This window comes from Morone saxatilis, unplaced genomic scaffold (assembly GCF_004916995.1).
Source record: "Morone saxatilis isolate NCDOM2014 unplaced genomic scaffold, NCSU_SB_2.0 Contig7, whole genome shotgun sequence".
Classification (NCBI taxonomy): domain Eukaryota; kingdom Metazoa; phylum Chordata; class Actinopteri; family Moronidae; genus Morone; species Morone saxatilis.
The window spans coordinates 20,246,161-20,265,647 of NW_023340246.1; the positions used below are offsets into that span (position 1 = coordinate 20,246,161).

General features: G+C 43.6%; 1 protein-coding gene across 2 annotated transcripts in view; it reads right to left on the reverse strand.

Annotated features, from left to right (window-relative positions):
• Nucleotides 1-2,266: 2,266 nt before the first annotated feature.
• Nucleotides 2,267-19,487, reverse strand: part of ncoa1 (nuclear receptor coactivator 1) — a 47,192-nt gene continuing 29,971 nt past the window's right edge. Inside the window, exons 4-22 of one of the 2 annotated variants that reach the window (XM_035678826.1) lie at nt 18,573-18,739; nt 17,931-18,037; nt 17,624-17,801; nt 15,286-15,465; nt 13,888-13,980; nt 13,494-13,634; nt 12,152-12,299; nt 10,592-11,573; nt 10,233-10,460; nt 8,634-8,982; nt 7,876-8,058; nt 7,346-7,460; nt 7,052-7,220; nt 6,477-6,794; nt 5,784-5,885; nt 4,615-5,029; nt 4,230-4,398; nt 3,903-4,092; nt 2,267-3,029 (exon numbers count right to left, since the gene is read on the reverse strand). In XM_035678826.1, the coding sequence (XP_035534719.1) occupies nt 2,850-3,029; nt 3,903-4,092; nt 4,230-4,398; nt 4,615-5,029; nt 5,784-5,885; nt 6,477-6,794; nt 7,052-7,220; nt 7,346-7,460; nt 7,876-8,058; nt 8,634-8,982; nt 10,233-10,460; nt 10,592-11,573; nt 12,152-12,299; nt 13,494-13,634; nt 13,888-13,980; nt 15,286-15,465; nt 17,624-17,801; nt 17,931-18,037; nt 18,573-18,739 (4,414 nt within the window). In that variant the 3' untranslated portion in view covers nt 2,267-2,849. Of the gene's footprint in view, nt 3,030-3,902; nt 4,093-4,229; nt 4,399-4,614; nt 5,033-5,783; nt 5,886-6,476; nt 6,795-7,051; nt 7,221-7,345; nt 7,461-7,875; nt 8,059-8,633; nt 8,983-10,232; nt 10,461-10,591; nt 11,574-12,151; nt 12,300-13,493; nt 13,635-13,887; nt 13,981-15,285; nt 15,466-17,623; nt 17,802-17,930; nt 18,038-18,572; nt 18,740-19,487 lie in introns of both variants that reach the window. The other variant, XM_035678825.1, reaches the window with a different exon arrangement.

Genomic DNA, 19,487 nt, shown 5'->3' on the forward strand with positions numbered 1-19,487 from the left:
GCCTTTTTGGGGGGGCTGTGAGCACTCACTGGTAGCTCAGCAGATTTGGTTTGCGATTTACGTTTCCATTTTTGAAAAAAAACAACATGAAGTATAGCTTTAACGAAGTTTGTCGGGGGGGGGTTGCAGACTTAGAAGCCTAAGGGAGAAAAAAAAAAAAAAGAAATTTTTGTTGACTTTGAAGAAAGCCATAAAAAAGGCCAAATCGACGCCGGAACACGCTGAAGCCGGGCGGCCCACCAGGAAGCGCGGAGTCGGGGGTCCACCCAGGAGGAGTAGACCACCCGGAGAGCTGGACAACGCGGCGTGCTGTGGCCTGAACAGCGCCACTAACAGTTCAGTCAGAGCAGAGGTTTGTAACAACAGATCTGAGAGGTTACTGCGGCACTAGATGGCAGAGAGCAGCCTTCCCTGAAGTTTAAGATGCTCAGGAGGAGAATATTTCAGGGGGGTACGGAAGGGAGGAAAGGGTGAGGAAGTGCTGAATTATGATCATTTAATACGAATTGGCAGTGCGTCACGAAATAACGTCGGGCAGGAGAGCGATCCGTCCCTTGTGGGCTGCAGCCGGCCTGATTAAGGTAGGAAGGAGACGTAGCTGTGAGGAGCGCGGAGGACCATTTTGTACGTGGAAGTGTGAATGGAATCAAATATGGACCGGGGCGAAAGCAATTATCTCCATAAGGGGGGAGAGAGCTGCAGGCTGATGGGGATTTTCTTATAGAAGAGACACATTAAAGAAACGAAGCCCCTGAGGGGGAATAATAGCGGCTTTCGCTTTCTTACACTAGTTTAGCGACTGCAGAGGAAGGGTATATTTTGTTACAGGTGATCCACATGATCTGAAATCGGTGCCTGATTTTTAATTAGTCCTGGATCCCCCTTATTTTTGAGACCGGGATGCATCAACCGAATGGAGCCTTTTGATCAATGGAAGAAATTAAGGACTGTAAGTTAGGAGACAGATGCTTCCATATACGTACCAGAATACGCACACCATTCCTTCAACAAATTTTGAGAGCGCAATAACTGACAAACTGGGGAGAGCCTGTATAACGTTGGAAATGACGTGAGGTTTCATTATATTACCGATACACTGCAAAGCCGCGGATGAGTAAATAGAACTGCAGAAACTAGGCAGAGTGCATTCTGGGTCTGAAATATGTTGAATAGTCAGTTTCCTTCTCTGCATTACTCGATAGTAAAGCCTACATAAAATCCTCCCGGAGATGTGACCCAAGTAAAGGCAGATTTACTGATCTGGGGTTGCATTATTTTTCAATTATTTTCATTCCTTTAAGGATTTAAATGTCGCAAATAAGATCCAGAACCAGCTTTTGGCCAGTATTCCCGAAAACTCCCATTCCTATGGTTTTTATATTGTGGCCAAAGTTGGGCTTCTTATTTTTTGGAAAAGAAAGGATGTGGCGACCCTGTTGACACCCCTCACAATGGAAGAGGAGTCCGAATACATCCCTCAATGACTGCAGAATCTGGAAAGGATTTGGAGAAGCGATGGTCCTCATACGTAAACGGGACGGACAGTTAAGAGTAATTTATTCGCCCCTAGCTGCCTGGCTCCCGGGACAGGAATGGGTTGAAGGGGCGGTTTGAAAGTCACTGTGTGCCTCCATGGCTGTTTCGGGTTGTTTACCCCCCCCTTGTATCTATTAGTTGTTTTTTGGCTGTTAAACATCTGAATACGGCATGATACCACTCCTCAAACACGAGTCTGTGATCACTCGCTGTACACATGCGTCACAATAAAAAGAATATCTTGAAAAGAGATGATGATTGATGGATGATGACGACTGACTGGACGGGGAGAGCCCAGAAGACTTTAAAAAAACAACTCACCAAATGAAGAATTAAAAATATAAACAGAAGATCGTAATACGAATAAACTATGTAGAAAGAGAGGAAAGCCAGAGCTTGGGAAAAACTCAAACTTCTCAACCAAGGCACGTGTAAGCGTGATAGAGAGGAGACATGTCACACGAGAAACCAGCTGATACCTGAGCTCTATCCCCACCGATGCCACAGAGGTCTGAAACCTTCGAACATTCCCACATCGCTGAGAGACAGGTACGAGGAAAACAACACAAAAAAGCAAACAAACAATTAAAAGGCCAGAGGTGCTGCTGTGTGGGATACTCCCACGACTTTGAACACCGCTGGAGCTCAGCTTATGCGCCAACTTCAATGCTCGAAAAAAAAAAAAAAGAGCTGCACTGCCTTGCTGCCTGCTGCTGCCTGCTGGGCTGCTGCTGCTGCCATGAGCGGCCCCGACAGAAACTCGTCCTACTCAGAAAACAAACAAACAAAAAACAAACAAACAAACAAACAAACAAAAGGAGGCCGGCCCTGATTTGACAGTGACGACAACTTGGCAAATCTACAATGATGTCGCAGTTGTTTTCTTGGGTCAGGAAGCAGGAAGTAGGTCACCAAGGAATGAGCAGCAAGACAACACTGCCTTTAATAGGCTGAGGCAGACAGACAGGTTGTCAGACAGATTAGACAGGCAGGTTTAAATACACTGCTGCTCCTTCTGACTTCTGAGTCTTTTCTTAAAGTACTGGGCGGCAAAACAACCAGCCCTGAACCCTCCCCACACCCCCCCACAGAAGTAGTTAGGCTGCGTAACTCCGCCGACAGCCAAACCTCTCCGATCCGACACACACACACACACGCGCGTCGTCGTGGCCGTTCCAAACATCCATCCTTCCTTCCATCCATCCATCCAAATGGTGAGACAGAGACAGCAATGGGTCTGGTGCACCGACCTCCGAGGAGGAGGCGTAGAAGTGAGAAATAGAGGGGAGTAGGAGAGCTGAAAAGGGGGGTTGTCACTCTGTGAGCAGCTGCTGGAGGAGGCTCTTCTGCTGGGCCTGGTTGTTCTGGGAGCCCTGCGGTCCGGGGCCCTTCTGGGAGGCCGAAGCTCCAATGGAGCCCTGGTTCAGGTACGAGTCACTGCCAACCAGGTTCACTGTGCACTGGACGTCCGCGAACACCTGAACCTGCTGCACCTACAGACACAGAACACAGGATTCATTAGTGATGAGTGGATTACTTTACAGCTGAATGTGACCAGTAATAGCAACACTCATAATTTACCTCAAACATATCTTCAAATCTAAAATTTCTCATTAATCATCAGCTGATACGGATACCAATATATCTGTCATATGGATGTGGATGTGTTGGCTGAACATTAAACTTATTTTTTAAGGATTTAGCTCTCAACATTAACATGATCAGTACTCATTGTTACTATTTATTCATATACTGTACTATAAGTATTTCCATGTCTTATTTCTATCCTCTATATATTATCATGTATGTATTGTATTAGACGTATTATAATGTTCATATTTCATATTTTATCATTTGTTTTATATATTTATTGTTATATATTGTTATATAATGCATATTTTTTAATGGGTTTAATTTTCTTTAATGTCTCATGAGCACCTTCCACAACTGTAATGCAACAACTTTCAAAATTTTCCGGTGTTTTGATTATCCATAAGAAGAGGATTTGTGGTTTAAAGTACTAAAATCAATCTGAATATAGTTTTACATCTCCTCTCTCATGCTTCTCTCTTGTATTTAAGACAAATTTAACAACCAAATTAAAGAAACAAATCTGGTAAAACCTTCCTGTCCTTACGCATTAAAAGAAAAATCTACCAAATTAGTTTTTAGTTACATAATGTGCAACTTGTGCTGTTATGTTAAGATGCCACCATGACTTCCCACACACATAGAAGGGTTGGAAGACTTAATGAATGCGAAGCTGAACTGTGTTTATACTTTATGGACAAAGTCAGGAGGTAGGAGGGAAAGTGGATGTAAAACCAGAGAGACGATAAAGTCTTTGGAAGTTAAAAGTCACTAACCTGCTGGTCGCTGCACACTGAACCCACGTTGCTGAGGTTACTGTTGCTCATGCCAACCGGCTGCCCCATGGGAGGTAATGAACCGACACCACCCGAGCCTCCGGCCATGGAGACTGTGATGCTCATGTTGTTGTAAACCCCCTGCTGGCCAAAGGCCTGCCCTGCACTCTGTCCTGACTGACTGAACAGGCTGCAGCACAATCAGAGAAGACAGCACGTTACACTGAGGGTGGCAGGGTCTCATTTAAATATACAAATACCACACATATATCAGTATCACACACGGTGGGATAAAGAGTGATGTACAAACTGTGTACGCCTCCTAACCTGTTGCTGCCCATGCCTGTCTGTTGCCAGCTCTTCATGTCTGGTGACTGGTAGCCAGGAGGTGGGGCTTGCTGAAGCAGAGGACTCTGGGAGGTGGAGTTTTGAGGTGACAACAACGGGCTGGTCGGGCTCATCTCAGGAGGGAAAGATGGATCTTGCTGGACCATAGCTTTGAAAGAGAAAAAAAAAAAGTTAAAGGTGCCGTATGTGAGAATCTGAAACATTTTACGTATTATTTTTATGTATTAATAACAATTCCAATAACTAATGTTGAAGTATAATTATCAACAGTAGCAAAACAAACCCTGTGATTTAATATGAAAATGGATTATTAGTCTGGTCTTTCAGCAGGTAACTGTGGTGGAGCCGGTTTCCTTGCACTCACCAGACCCTCCAAACTGCTGAAACAGGCCCTGCTGCAATGAGGCGTTCACGGTGCTGCTGAACTGGCCCTGCACGCCGCCCATCAGCGTCTGGTTATTCAGGGGAACTCTGACGGACAGTTTGTTGTCCAGACCCCCGGTCATAGGGCTGAAGTGACTCGGTGAGGTAGGGGATTTTCCCGTCATTGGGTTGTACCCTGGTGGGAAGTTGAACTGCTGCTGCTGCTGCTGTTGAGGCGTTGTTGGGGGACCTTTGGGGACCCTGGCAGTTCCAACGGACCCCACGGCTCCAGTTGGGGCACCTGCCATGTTCTGTCTCATCAGCATGACCTTCTGCTGGAAAAGCTGGCGTTGGCGGTGCTGGATGCTGTAGAGCTCCCTCTGACGCTGGGCCAACATCTGGGCATTCAGCGGAGGCTGCTGGGAGACAGGACGTAAAGAGAACGTATAACTCTGTTTTAAAATATACAATACACTACCTGAGGATCAATGTAAGACAAATGTATCAGTTAAGAGAAGATATATAACAAGAAAGTAATATAATACAAGCAAATAATTAATGTGGAATGGTAGTCATTACATTTTGTAGTCGTTTCAAGGTGCAGCTTTAATAACTAAACAGAGCTTGTGATACAAAAATCAAGTTTATCTTAAAAAATTTTAGCCTATAATTTTCTTATTGCACCTGCATTAACTGATTTTTGGCCAGTGGAACAAACAGTAAACGCTGACATTGTTTTAATTTGATATTGTGAACTGTTAGCTGCACATCCAGCAGATCTGGAGCAACATTAGCATTCATTTGGAGTCGTGTTTCCAGCCACCTGATGAATGTAAAGTCCAATATTTACTGTCTTAGCTCAGTTTTGGTCTCTACCGACTCCTGAGGGAAATTTCTGGCTCCCTATGTTTGCCATCTAATTGCCAAGCTTTCTTTTCTTTGCTGAAAACAGCTGCGTGCTGCTACTGGAAAGGATGCAAATGGCTGCGGTTAGAGTGAACCCAAAACATCAAAATTGCAGGTTGTGAAAACAATAAGAAAAAGCTGGAAAATGCTGAGAGGACAAAGCTGATAATAATCTCTGGGTTCATCACTACGATCTATGTAAACTAACTGTTTTGGTTATCTCTCAGGACGAGCCGAGCATCATTTGCTGCCACTGAGACTCACTTGGGTGGGCATTTGAGGCTGTTGAACCCCCTGACGAATCCCAATGTTCACATGCTGGGCTCCTCCTGGAAACGGACTCATGCCCGCCATCCTGTTCTGGAGCTGAGACAAAAGAGGACAAATGTAAGCAGAGGTCAGGCAGGTGTGGAAGGATGAAAGGGTGGTAATGGAGTGATGAATATATACAAAAACATGTTATTGGAGCCATGGAAACAGGAGAGAAGAGTGAGGGTGAGGGAGAGGAGTTGAATATTAGTTATGAGGGAGGAGAGAACATTTCAATCAATACTTAAAAAGATTCATTATGATATAGAAGGATTCAGACTAACACAGAAAGCTACAAGTCAATAATTTATACATTACAGCTCTGAGTATTTCACAGTCAGGAGCAATGAGTAAGGTGTGTGTCGTATATGAAAGCAAAGTGTGAATAATAACTTAAAGGTGTTTCTTTCTTCCACTTGTTTATGGATTGTTGTTGTTGTTCTGCTGTATTAGCAGTCTTTGAATTGTGTGAATTAATTACACCTAATATGTTCTGAACACATTGCTCACAGTTCAGCTGTGACTGTAAACATTAGACACATCGGGAGAGCAGAAATCCTTAAGGTGTGTTGTAAAAGCATCACAAATAGCAAAATCTTCCATCTGAAATGGAATAAAGACGACATACAGCGAGCTCTGTGTCCTTACCTGCTGGGGGCCCTGCAGCCTCTGCTGCAGCTGCAGGCGCAGTTGGTTGGGTGGCAGCCTGAGCTGAGTGCCCATCCCCTGCGGTCGCGTCATGCCCGGCCTCAGCCCTATTCCCGTCGTCCCACCGGGGAAAGCCCCTCGGGGGGCTCCGAACCCCAGACCCTGAGGCCCCACCGTGGCCAGCTCTGGGGGAAACTGAGCTTGGGAAGCTGGTGTGAATTGGGAAGGGTAGGTGGGGAGTTTAGGGTCCATGGAAACTGGGCTGGCAGTGGGTTGCTGGGTTGGGAAGTTTTGGGGTAAAGGGTCAAAACAACCACCCTGGGAAGAGGCAGACAAACATAGGACAAAAAGATATTAATGATGTATTTCTTTATTTTAAATGAAAACATAGCCATGTCTGACTGCCCTCGCTTTCCCTGGCATCACACTGTTTGTTACAATGGACAAAATACATAATAAAATATAAATGAACAATAATAATTAATTAATATTAATATGTAGAGTCTTTTCTAACTGCACTCTTTATATACCCTGTACACATCCACTGCCCAGATCTCTAAGTATTACACTCTCACCTGTACCAGCTTGTCAATACCGAGGGCCTTATCCAGCTCAGCCAGCTCACTCTCATCAGTCCCACTGAGGAAGGAGACGAGCTGCTCTAACAGAGCTTTCTCATCGTTTCGGCCTTCAGGTGTGGTCGGGGGGCCTAGCACTTCATCAAGCGTACAGGGCACACACTGCCTGCTCACACAGAGAAACATGGCTGCATTATCACCCGCACTACAACGCTGGAGCGTCAGTGAGGTAAATCGACGAGATAATAACAGAAACAATATGTGACAACGGATGGGTACAGTAATACTTACTCTTGTGGTGATGCCAAGGGAGCCTGTAAAGGGGTTCCAAGACCATCAAAGGACAAGGTGTCAGACAGAGCCAGAGGCTGGAACTGGGAGTCTCCCACATCCATCTTGGTTAGGCCTGAAACAGGAAAACAAGACACAATTAGCCAAAAAAAATAAATATATATATTAACGCTGAATTTGGACTTAAAATAATCTGATTCAACAAATATAATTAAACATGTTAAAACGCCAAATGTTGACCTTGCTTGATGTAGCATTGTACTGCTCTCTTCAACAGTGCAAAGCTACATCGCTTGTGGGGTCATAATGTGTAAGAGAATACAGTCCGACCACACCCAGTGGTGATGTTAAGTACGGTCATTTATGTATTGAAACGTTCAACCTATAGAGCTCAACAAAGCTTTACTGCTACTGAAGATTTGGTGTCAAGTTACCAACATACAGAGTTCCCACAGCTGTCATGAGATCCATTTCTAGCACATCTTCACAGACTAACTATCAATGTGACTGCATTATGTGTTCTTGTATACCAGTGCTTGAACTGAATGGGTTGATAACTTCTGCCTCTGGGAAGGGGCTGTTGTCTTTGGGGGTCTGGAAGGGGTCTCCCTGTCCCTGGGCCGGTGTCTGGCTTGGAGTGGGGGGGCTGCAGAAATCAAAGGATGACTGACTCTGGAGGCTGCAGCCAGAGGGCGGACCGCCATCACTGGGTCCTGGGAAACAAGTAAATGAGGAAAAATGAGGAAAAACCAATACAAAAAACTGGTGCACAATCCTTTGGTGTTAAACACTGATTTACAGTCTCACACTTTATAGACACAGACAAAGTAAACTGGTTCCATGTCAAATGGTGTCTGTTGTCTCTGTCTGTTGACACTTAAATGCATCCTAATAGCCACTAGAGGGCATACAGTCTAACAATGTGTAGGTAAATCAATGAACAAATAGTGAGACCAGGATATGGATCAAAATACTATATCTTGCTACTACTACTACTAATCCTACAACAACAACAACAACAACAACAACAACAACAACAACTACTACTACTACTACTACTACAAATAATAATAATAATAATAATAATAATAATAATAATAACAAAAAGAATAAGAATAATAACTTAAAGAATCTGAGAAAAGTTTGTAATTTCTTGACATGAAAAAGGTAAAACATTTTTAGTTTTTCCAGTAGAATTAAACACCCAGTGTCTATATGTAGTATGTCATGCTGAACCCTTTAACATGACACCCCTCCTCCTCCCTGCTCCTCCCAGTTGAAACTGTACCTCTGTTAGGAGTACCAGGAGGCTCTCTCTTCACATTTACGTTGCGGGGAGTGCTGGCCTCGCCGGGCTGGAGCTGAGTGGGTGACTGCAGTTTGAGCTGGGGGGAAGGGGAGTGGAGTTGGGGTGACGGTGACTGCAACTGGGGAAGGGACTGGGGCTGGGATAAGGGGGACTGGAGCTGAGGCACGGGGGACTGGAGTTGAGCTGGGGGCTGGGGGGCTGGAGACTGGAGTTGGGGGCCTCCTCCAGGGGTTGTTGAATCCTCACTGCCCTGTTTGACCCCACTTGGGCCTCTCAGGCCAGGCAGCAGCTGGGTGAGAGGGTCCATGTCAACAGGGCCACCAGACATCTGAGAGCAGGAAACGGAGAGTAAAGCAGATATAAATGGAAGGGGATAGAGACGGGATGGAAGAATGAATAATGTAATGGCGCGAAAGAGTAAAGAATTAAAGAATAATGGGTGGTAGGAGAGGGGGGCAGAGGATCAGTGACAGAGAGATGGGGAGAGACAAAAGGTCAAAGGCCAGTGAGCTTCAAAGGCTGCAGCTGGTAGCTGAGCCTACAGTGGAGACAAAGTCCAAGAAAATAAACATTCAACGTGATTTACAACGGCTGTCAGGCAACTGCCAATGCAGGAGCAAAGCTCAAAAGAGGAAAATTTCAATGCTTAATTGTGAAGTAATCTTTCTCACACTGTGTAAAAGTGGCGTGCATGCATGAGTGCTAGCCCTGCAGGAGGATGTACATTTCAATTATTAGGTCATTAAAGTTATAATTTGGGTGTTAATGACTGTCTGAACCGGCTGCAGACTACACTACAGGTTTGCTGAATGTATGTTCAACCTGGTTTGATTAAGATTGCTGTCACAGGTTAATTGCTTGTCATGTTGTTCTGAAGAGGAGGGCTGCTCTGTGGTCTGGGTGGCCTCTTAAACTCGGTCATAACTTCTAATCAACAGCTCGAGCAGTACTTGAATTTTGAGGCAGATAACGATGGAGAAACTTAAGTTACTAAAGTTTTTAAAAATCTGGTGATGAGGACTGATCAAGATCTGTTATCCGCTATGCTAACAGGAGAGTCCAAGAGATGTCAAATGAAGCACGCTCTGTACCCGCCCACACAACACTGAGAAAACAGGCAAAATAATTTAAATGACCTGTGTGGGTTTACCAGGGGTGTGAAGGGTCTTTAAATGTATTTCTTTCAAAGAATTATTATGACAAGTTATTTACTGAGTGGGACATACAGCTTGAAAATAAATGGTGAAACTGTTTCTAAATCACCTCAAAAGATATTCTTGCACTCGTGTACAGCAAGTTAATGTGACTTTACTAAACTTTTCTACATTCTAATGGACCTTCTGCATCCATTTTGACTGTAAATAGTCAGGTAAACACAGGTGTTACAAATGATACTAATTAAGGATCCGTTCCATTTTGAGTAGCAGAGTCTTTCCAGTGAGCCAACACACACAATAGCACCTTGTCTGACCTAAATGGAACAGAACTTATGTTAGTATAATTCGTAAACACCTGTGATTACCCTACTATATGGTCTATCCTTAGGAGGTAAAATCTAAGACTAGTAGACGACTGTACCGTGGAGTCTCGGCTGTCCCTGCGGCTGTCTTGGCGGTTCTCTCCGATGGGGCTCGATTTGGGACTGACGCAGGCTGAGCTGCTGGAGACTCCTGCAGGTTTGGATGCACCTCCTGCTGCAACGGTAGACCCCGTGCAGGCCACTCCATCCACGCTGGCTCTCTTCTCCACTTTTACCCTAACCGTCTGCAGGCTGAGGGCAGATGGAGGTGGCAGGTCCCCCAAGTCCTGATAAAACAGATAACGATTCAGTTAGTCAATAATGTAATAAAAATTGGTTAATGTGCATCTTACAGGGCGGCAAACACTATATTATTTAGTAGTAAATCAATTATTAAGTAGCAATATTTGATGTTCACCTTTTCGTCCGTATCCAGGAGGAAACGGAGAAGCTGATGGTCCTGTGGCTCTCTGGAGCTGGACTTGGAAGCTGCTGTGGTCAGGGCTGGACTAGCAGGCGGCTCCTTCTTGATCTCAACTTGGTTTTTGTTTATTCCGTCCTCAATGGGGGTGGAGGCGTCGTTGGGACTACTGTCCTGGAGCAGCCGGTGCAGGATCTTATGCCGTTCTGTTAGAGTACTGTGGGAGGCCGGGCACTGGGGGGCAGGAGGAGGGTTTGGAGGATGAGGTGATGAGGTGCAGTGGATGCTGTTGCTGTTAGATTCAACTCCTGTCCCATTGCTATCCAGGAGCTGATTGGGTCTGGGGTTACCCAGCTGTGAACCAGAAGGAAGGGGGGCTTTAACAGAGTCCTCTCCCCCTCCTTCTCCTCCCTCTGGGGGTTTTGCCGATGGGGGCCGAGTAGAGGAACCGGTGGGCGTACTGGCTTGTCTCTGAAGGACAGGAGAGGACATGGAGAAGGACCCCGTTGACCCACCGCTGGCGCCGTTACTACCATCACCGCCAGACTGCTGCCTGTTGAGGCTGCCTCCGCTGCTTAGTGCCCCGGCTGGGGAATGGAGGCCCGGTGTGGAAGGAGAGAAGGGGTTCCCCGGTACCCGAGGGCTTCCCCCTAACCCAGGACTGGCCCGTGGCATCCTGGGTGACATAAAAGAGGTAGGGGTGGCTGTGAGTGGGCTGCTCAAAGGAGAGGGGCTGTTCACCTGTTGGGAACAGGTCCGATTGGGCGTCAGGTAGCCTGTGGGTGTGGCTGGGTTATGTCCGTGGGAGGAGGCGTTGCTGTTGTTGGGGTGAAGGCCCGAGGTGGCGAGGCCTGAGCCTTGGGTCCAGTTGCTGCCGGGAGGAAGGGAAGGGGACCGGGAAGGAGTTTGGGCAAGGCTGCCAAGGTTCGGTGGAAGGCTGGGGTTAGTGTTTTCCTGAGAGCTAGCAGTGTTGTGTTCCCTGGAAGAAAGGATGAAAGATAGCTGTAACCTGAGGAGACCGTGTGGGCAGAGATAAAGACTCTTCAATGTACGGAAATCTGTAATTTCTGCACCGTTTGGATTTCCTCAGCAGTTTGATTTCTGGCTGCCTGGATTATGCTGTATTTACCGCTCCCTCTAATCAATAGAAAACTACAGCAAACATATCATTTGTTCTCTGCTTTACCAGAAGTAAATCAATATTAAATCGTTTATTATAATACTTTTTGTTTCACTTGAACTTAAGCTGACGATGTACCTTCAAACATGGCAAGAGACTGATCAGTTCACCTGTCAGTATCCTGCAGAGTATCCAGGCTTCTGAAACCAGGATATGGTGATAAAATGTGCAAAATATAACCCGGATACACCAAAAACCTGATCACAACTGGGATACTGGTGTGCATTTACAGTAAACACACCCATTATGATGTCCATGTGCACAGGCTAGAAGATCTAACGTTCTTTACTCTTTGTTATGGCTTCATATAAAATGCAACTGAAACTCAAACACATGGAAATCTGTGAATGAGTGCGTGCTCGTGTCCTGCACAGTACCTGTCAATAGTGTGAATGCCCATAATGAAGGGCTGTACGTCAGGGTTGGGGGGGCAGCAGAACTTGCAGCGGGTCTGAGCGCTGAGCGGGGTGCCATCACTTAATGTGAAATGGTACAGAGGGCTGATAGCGGTGCCGTGGGTCATCACTATTGGGAATACCAACACACACACACACACACAAAGAGACAAAAACAGGGTTTAGACTTTGGTCTCAACTCTTGTTTGTTTTCTGCCTTCCCCAGATGTATCCAGGCTTAAAGAGCTCTGACTCCCCCAAAGGCCTAAATTATATTTCTGCATCAAGGTGTTGCACAATACACCATGTGATAACGTGGTTTCAGTGTTGGAATAATCCGATACTTCCCTCTCTCCTTTTATCTATACACATTTATTTTATAACTACGGACGGCCTTTGATGCTTCACATTGGTTTGGTTTTACTGGATCCATAGTGTATCTTTTAAGTTTTTCACCATCACATGTGGACAACCAACTTTAGAGCACTGGTATCACCAAGTATATGGAAACTAGACTGTAGTAGAACTAAAACAATTAGTTGATTGATTAATCTGTTAGTCAATCAATGTTAGGCCTGTATATTTCCCTGTGCAGTTTTCCTTTTCTGTTCCTCCTCGCTCTGCCCAGGTGTGCTACATCTGATTGTTAAATGCTTAAAAGCTCCTTTGCCAGCATCAGGAGAAAGATGGTGTTACTGCCTCACAGAAATTTGTGTATCTTTTGTGCCTTTATGGTAATAAATCCCACAGAGTTGGTTGTCTTAAAGGTGGCTTTCTGTGGTTGTTTTGGGTCAGTGGTGCCACCTAAAGATGGGGCGTAACAAACAATAAAAAATTAATCAGCAACTATTTTGATCTTTAATTATCAACGTAATATTTCAAGCAAAATGCCAAAAACGTGATCGTTACAGCTTCCAAAGTGTGATGATTTGCTGCTTTTTTTGTCTTTTATTTAATAATATAAATTAGGGTTTTTATTAGTTTTTTTGGGCGACTTTATAAAATACTGCTGGCGACTTCAGTCAACAGACGGGGAAAGAGAAACAGAAAGAGGTGAGGCGTAGCGCGTCGGTAAGTGTGCAAGCAATTTCTTCTTCTGCTTGTCTTTCCTGCGCTTTCTGCTGTATACATCTGCATATAAAGCACACCAACTCTTAAGGTGATGCAGAATTATGAAAGGGTTATTGAAATGTAGCATTCAACTCGACCTATTGGTATGGTATTGAAGTAGTAGCTGAAACTCTGGTAACCATGACAAAGCTGGCAGAGAGCGTGTCAATGATTTCTAAGAGTGAAGTTGAACAATCAATCGCAGGCGACTCACCCTCATGCAGCAGCTTCTTGGCGTGGGAGGGCTCTTTGCCCTGCGGCTGAAAGAAAGCGTAGATGCACTTCCTGACCAGGTCCTCCCAGCCTGGCCGGCCTGTCGCTCGCAAAGCACTCGTTTCTATGGAGATGATCTTCCCTGGAGCGGAGCAGCACACACATTTACACACAGACACAAAAATTCAGTCAACACAGATTTCAACATCTGCAGTAGCCTTCACATACAGATGTCACACTGTGTCACCAAGGAAAAAAGAGTTGGAAAATGTTCCCCCTTTCGTTAATTCATCACACTAATATAACATAGTAAACCTCTAAGAATTTCATCGTATTCTAGGAAATCCTGATTATGACATTATACCTGTTTGTGTGTGTGTGTGTGTGTGTGTTACCTGTGGGGTCCTGCTTTGTGATGAAAGACTCAGTGCTGAAAGGCTGGGCGCGAGGTATTCGACAGGCAATGCAGATCAGGCAGCTCTGCAGGTCTGAAGGAAGAAAGGACACAAGTGGTGAGGAAAAAGAGAGAGATGTGACTATCGTGGGTTAAATTACACAAAAGATAAACATGTAAGTGAATCATGACAGACGATCGAGGTTTCCATTACAGTCTAATTTACAGTAAATACCAGGTTTTAGATACACAACAACCTGCTAAAACTCAAACATCTGATCTTTTCGGATTCTCTGTATAAGTCAGAAGTTATAACAACCAATGAAATGTGGAAATGTGCTGAGTGAGCTGTCAATAATATCTATAATGCAAACAACACACGCTGGGACTTAAAGTTGACAGAAAAATGATACTGCTCCCATCAAATGGACTAAACCCAGGCAGAGCTCGACAGCACAGTGAATCTGAAATGCAGGAAACCACATCACATAATTTTATCAAGGCCACTGCACCAACAACTCCCAAAAAAAATTCAAGAATCTGGTCCCTGTCCAACTGGTCAGATGGTAGAAGTTCTGATAGATATTTGAACACTGCAACCTTGTTTCAAAACTTTCACTCATGAGTAAAAAGACAAAAATGAAAAAGAATTCCGGCCAAAAAGTTTTAATCTATTGAATAAAAATTGGATAAATTCCTGACATAGCCCACATTTACTGCATACAGGGGAAACAGAAAAACAAGCGTCACAGAAATATGTTTTCCTCATCTTATACATTTTAACAGGCAGGTTATTACATGTGTTACATTCTTTTTGAATGATTGGGTTTTCAATAATCCCAAATTCCAATTTAATACACATAATTCAAATTTAAAACACCTTTTTAAGATCAGGCCATTTTGGAGCCACCTTGTTTAATCCCCCCGATTGGCTCAATTTAGAAGAAAGAGGCAGTTAAAGCAGTCGTAGGATGATTACAGTGTTTCTTATACCATCTACACACAGTGGTTTCAGTTCCTAATTTATCGTAGGTTTTAGGTTTTGCACAGAAGAACAAAAAATAATACCTCACAAAAATGCTTGATACTGAGAGAATAGTGTCAGGGGTCAAAAATCTTGTGACACAAGTTTAATCAACTAGCCACATAACAAAGCACTAATGAAACGCCAGTTATTAACTATATTTCATATACTATATATATATACATATACAAAATATTTCTAAATAATAGTAACAACAGTCAAAATAAAGGTCAAAAAAAGACAGCAAATGTTCTAATTATATTGGCTTTAACAGCTGTACAATCTACCCACTGTGTGTAGGAAAAGGCTGCACTCTGTGTGTGTGTGCACGTAGGGGTGTGTGTGTGTGTGTGTGTGTGTGTATGCATTGCGTACCCTCTCCCTCCTCCTGCATGGTCCGTGGTTGGGACACGGTGAAACACTGCATGATCTCATATTGCTGCCGAGCCTCCGGATTTTCTGAATCCAGCTCGTCTGGCGGCCTCTTCAGCATGCGACAGTTAAAGGTGTGGCTGTTCCTTCGACCAGTTTCCTGCGGCCACGGCACGCCATTTACTGGACGGGAGGAAAAATAACCAGAGTTAAACTACAATTAACTGTTGTTATTAATACAAAGTATAACTGTATCTATTGGGGAAATGTTCAGGGACTCAGTGGAGATTTGACCGCTAGTAGAACTATGAGCTATGTTTTTATTAGTGGGTCACTGTTTTGTTTGCACATGAGTGATGCAATGCACATTCCTGCTAATGTTTTCACACTATTAGCACTGACTTATAGAGGCAACGTGCCAGCAAACACAGAGAAGAAGGAAGACTACCTGCAAGTAAACATTAAAGGTCTCAAAATAAAAGCCAGTTTTGCAAGGAAAGGCAGGGTTAGGGTTAGGGTTAGGGTTAGGGTTAGCACGGCTTAAAGGATACAACAAGTCATGAATGGAAACAGAAAATTAGTTTACAAGAAAACTCCACAGGACATCTTTAAGATTCTTTCGTTTTTAAAGATATGACAAACTATTTAATGTTATACCTTTACACTGTATCTGTTGCAAACCATGGTCAACACAACGCAATAATTTAAACCACAATTATTGTCTTTCCTTTGATTTAAAAGGTCCAGTGTGTAACATTTAGGATGATCTATTGGCAGAAATGAAATATAATATTCAGAGGTATGTTTTAATTAGTGTATAATCACCTGAATAGAAGTATCATTATGTTTTTGGCACCTTACAATGAACCTTTTATATCTACAGACGATGTGGGTCACCTTCCATGAAGTCCGACATGTTTCTACAGGGAAAATCAGAACACCAGCTCTAGATAGGATAGGGGCATTTCATGGCCAACATAGTTTCTCCTTTTCACTTGGTAGGGTGAAACGAGGAAGTTTCGATCTGCAACTATGATGCTAGATGCCACTAAATCCCACACAGTGGACCTTTGAAAGACTAAAGCTCTGTTCACACAAGAGCCTGTTTTACCACATTGTGATCTGCAACACCAGATTTCCCCTTTCACTCATTTTGAATATATCACTAATTAAAACAGCACACCTGCAATCCATGCATGAGCTAGTGAAAGCCCTGTAGGACTTTGTGAGAGACAATAAATTGTGATGCTGCCACCGTTTCGTTCTGTGCCTAAAAACACTCGTAAATTGCTTTTGTGAAACGCCTGATTTACAGAAATCCACCATAAAGCCGTCTTTTTGACAATCCAACACGTTCCTGTAAAATCTCTTCCCGTCTCATTTCAAATGTTTTTTCAAAGACTGGTATAAAATGCCAATCTCGGTGATGGGTTATGTAAAGTTTTCACTCCTGGATTTAAATGAATGCAGCAGAAATATGAAGATGCTACACACCAAGGTCTTTATTGTCATATGCACAACAATTACAGTCAATCAGTGGTTGGCAATTCAATTCTTAGATTTCAGTTTTGTGTATTTTCCTCATTTTGCCTTATTGTAACAGTACATAAAGGCAAAGCACACTGAAATCACACCCAGATGTACTGAAAGATTTCACTGAGATGGCAACAAAGCAATTTGCTTTAGCTTCTCTGTAAGAGCAGGTTTTAAGGATCACTGTTGCCAAGGAGAAAGGAGTGCTGTAGTGACGGGCACACAATTAAAAAGGATTACAAGATCAACAGAAAATCCAACTTTGTCGTCTATTGCACTCTGTTATTTTTTCTCCTTATATGACCCGCCTCAGGCCTCCTCCGTTTTCATTCATTATAATCTATTCTCAAGGTTGTGGCTAAAAATTAAAGTGACATTATCGCTGTACAGAAAGCCGCTGTCTCACTCTTCAAACTCACCCACACATGCTCTGACTTTACAGTTTCCTCCCTCTCACAGCACATTTTGCAGCTTTGTGAAGAGCACTTAAAACTGTGTTAATTTAAAAGTTCCATAGTTTGCCATTCTGCCTTTCTTCACAGATCTTTAAATCTGCTTTAGCTACAGTATTTTTCCATCAATAAACCGGGTTAATTATGTGCATTAAGGACTGTATACTGATTTTTCAGCCAAAACCCATCTCCTCCTTAATGGCTTTCACTGGCATGGAAACTGTCAAATTTGAAAATACTGAAAATGTAATTACCAAATATGTTTTAAAAAATAATAGCCACTGGGATCTTAGACCTAGGATATAAAAAGTATTAGGCAGCAAACGCATGCACGGTCTCACTCCCAGCTCACTCACCCAGGCTTTTGGGCAGCAGATTGCGAACAAATTCATTGTGGTCTCCCACGTGGAGGATGCTGTAGACGCTGGAGGTCATGAGCTCCTCCTGGGCGTATCCAAGGTAACTCGTCACGTTCTCAGAAACAAAGACGATGCGGCCCTCCCGGTTGACGACGAAGAAAAACCCATCAAGGGCCTGAGTGAGAGGTAGAAGGGGCGAGAAGAAAATTAGATTGTGTGCGTTTAGTAAAAATCTCAGCAGTGGTGGGGTGGAAGACGCGTGTGTGTGTGTGAATGTGTGTGTTACTGTGTACGTATTGTTCACCTCTAGCAGCATGGGCCCCAGTGCCTCTTTCTCCACCAGCCCCTGGCTACTGGAGGAGATGTCGCTCTTCTGCACCTCATCATCTGGAGACAGAAGAGGTGCTTTCTCTGTCAGGAGGACACAAACACAAATCAGAAATCTGAATACACAGACATGGAGGTATCCTATAAAACAACATAATGCCCCCATAAAAATCTGTTTGTAATGTGTATATATACGTACACCTGTAAATGATCAAGAAACTTTAGGACCTGGAAGCTAAAGCCACAAATAATAACAAGAAGAGTTGTGTTTTCTGAATTTTGAACTATTGATTAAGAACTGTTAAATGCTTTTTTTGTCAGAATTTCTGCAATTTTTTAATGCAAATTAATTTTTGAAGGTGAATTTGAGAAAATAATATGTGAAATTTTGATCATATGTGTCCCTTAAAAAGGTTTTTCATTTGCACCGTTCTTCATTTATCTAGTTATAAAATAAAAAAACTTTTTCAGTTTGAGTGTAATACAAAAAACTTTGCATTGATTGCAATCTGTGACACATTTCTTTGTAGCACAACAATCCTTGCAAACTTTTTCCTCTCTATGTGGTTAAGCCTTTCACAGATGAGTCCAGTGTGTGTCTGTGTGCGTGTTCCCTCACCCTGCTCACGCCGTTTCATCTGCTGGATTTGGTCCACGGTGCTCTTGAGGATGTGGCACTTGTCGGGCTTGACACTGAGACTGGCAATGTCGCCCATGTTGGATGACAGCAGCTCAGCCAGCTCCTCGATGTAGCGGCACTCCAGCTCCCGTCTCCGCTTCTCCAGACTGCAAAAAAATAAAACATGTGATGAGTTTCAAATATGTAATCAGTTGAATCTTTCCTTTTTCTAAGGGTGTATTCACACTTCTCGTTTGGACCTGTTGTTTTTCGAAACCGGGAGCATTTATCCACATGGCGTGGTTCGTTTGGGCATATGTGAACGCAGCACATCGTGTTTGGATGCAGGACAAAACAACCAATCAAGCTTCCAAACAGACTCTGGTGAGGATCGTCCAACCGATGATTTTATGACAGCAGATATATGATTTCAGGATGATTTCAAAATCTAAACTAATGAAATCTGTTCAGGAAGTGATCTTATAATGGAAATGTATGTAGGATCTATATGATCCAGCCCATATGTTTATGCATAGCATTCTGTAAGAGGTATACAGGTTATGTTCCTTGATTAATAGGTCAACAGTTTCTACTTTGTGTACTTTACTACTACCAGTATCTACTCCAGATCATTACGACAAATTTGTAAAAAAAAAACAAAGACAAAAACATCTATCAGAAGCTGGAGGAGTGTACTACTACAGACAATTAGCTGTTTTCAGTTGTTGAAGATGTTGGGATTTGCGGACTACGCCCTGGTTGTTGTCTCGGGGAGAGCATCATCCAGGCCTGTTAAAGTAGGATGGATTTTATAGTGAACATTTAGTTTATGTCGGCAGCTGCCAGTGGGCCGTCTCGATAACAGCAGGCATAATAATATGCTGATTCCACCACAGGAGAGACTTGATGTTCTCT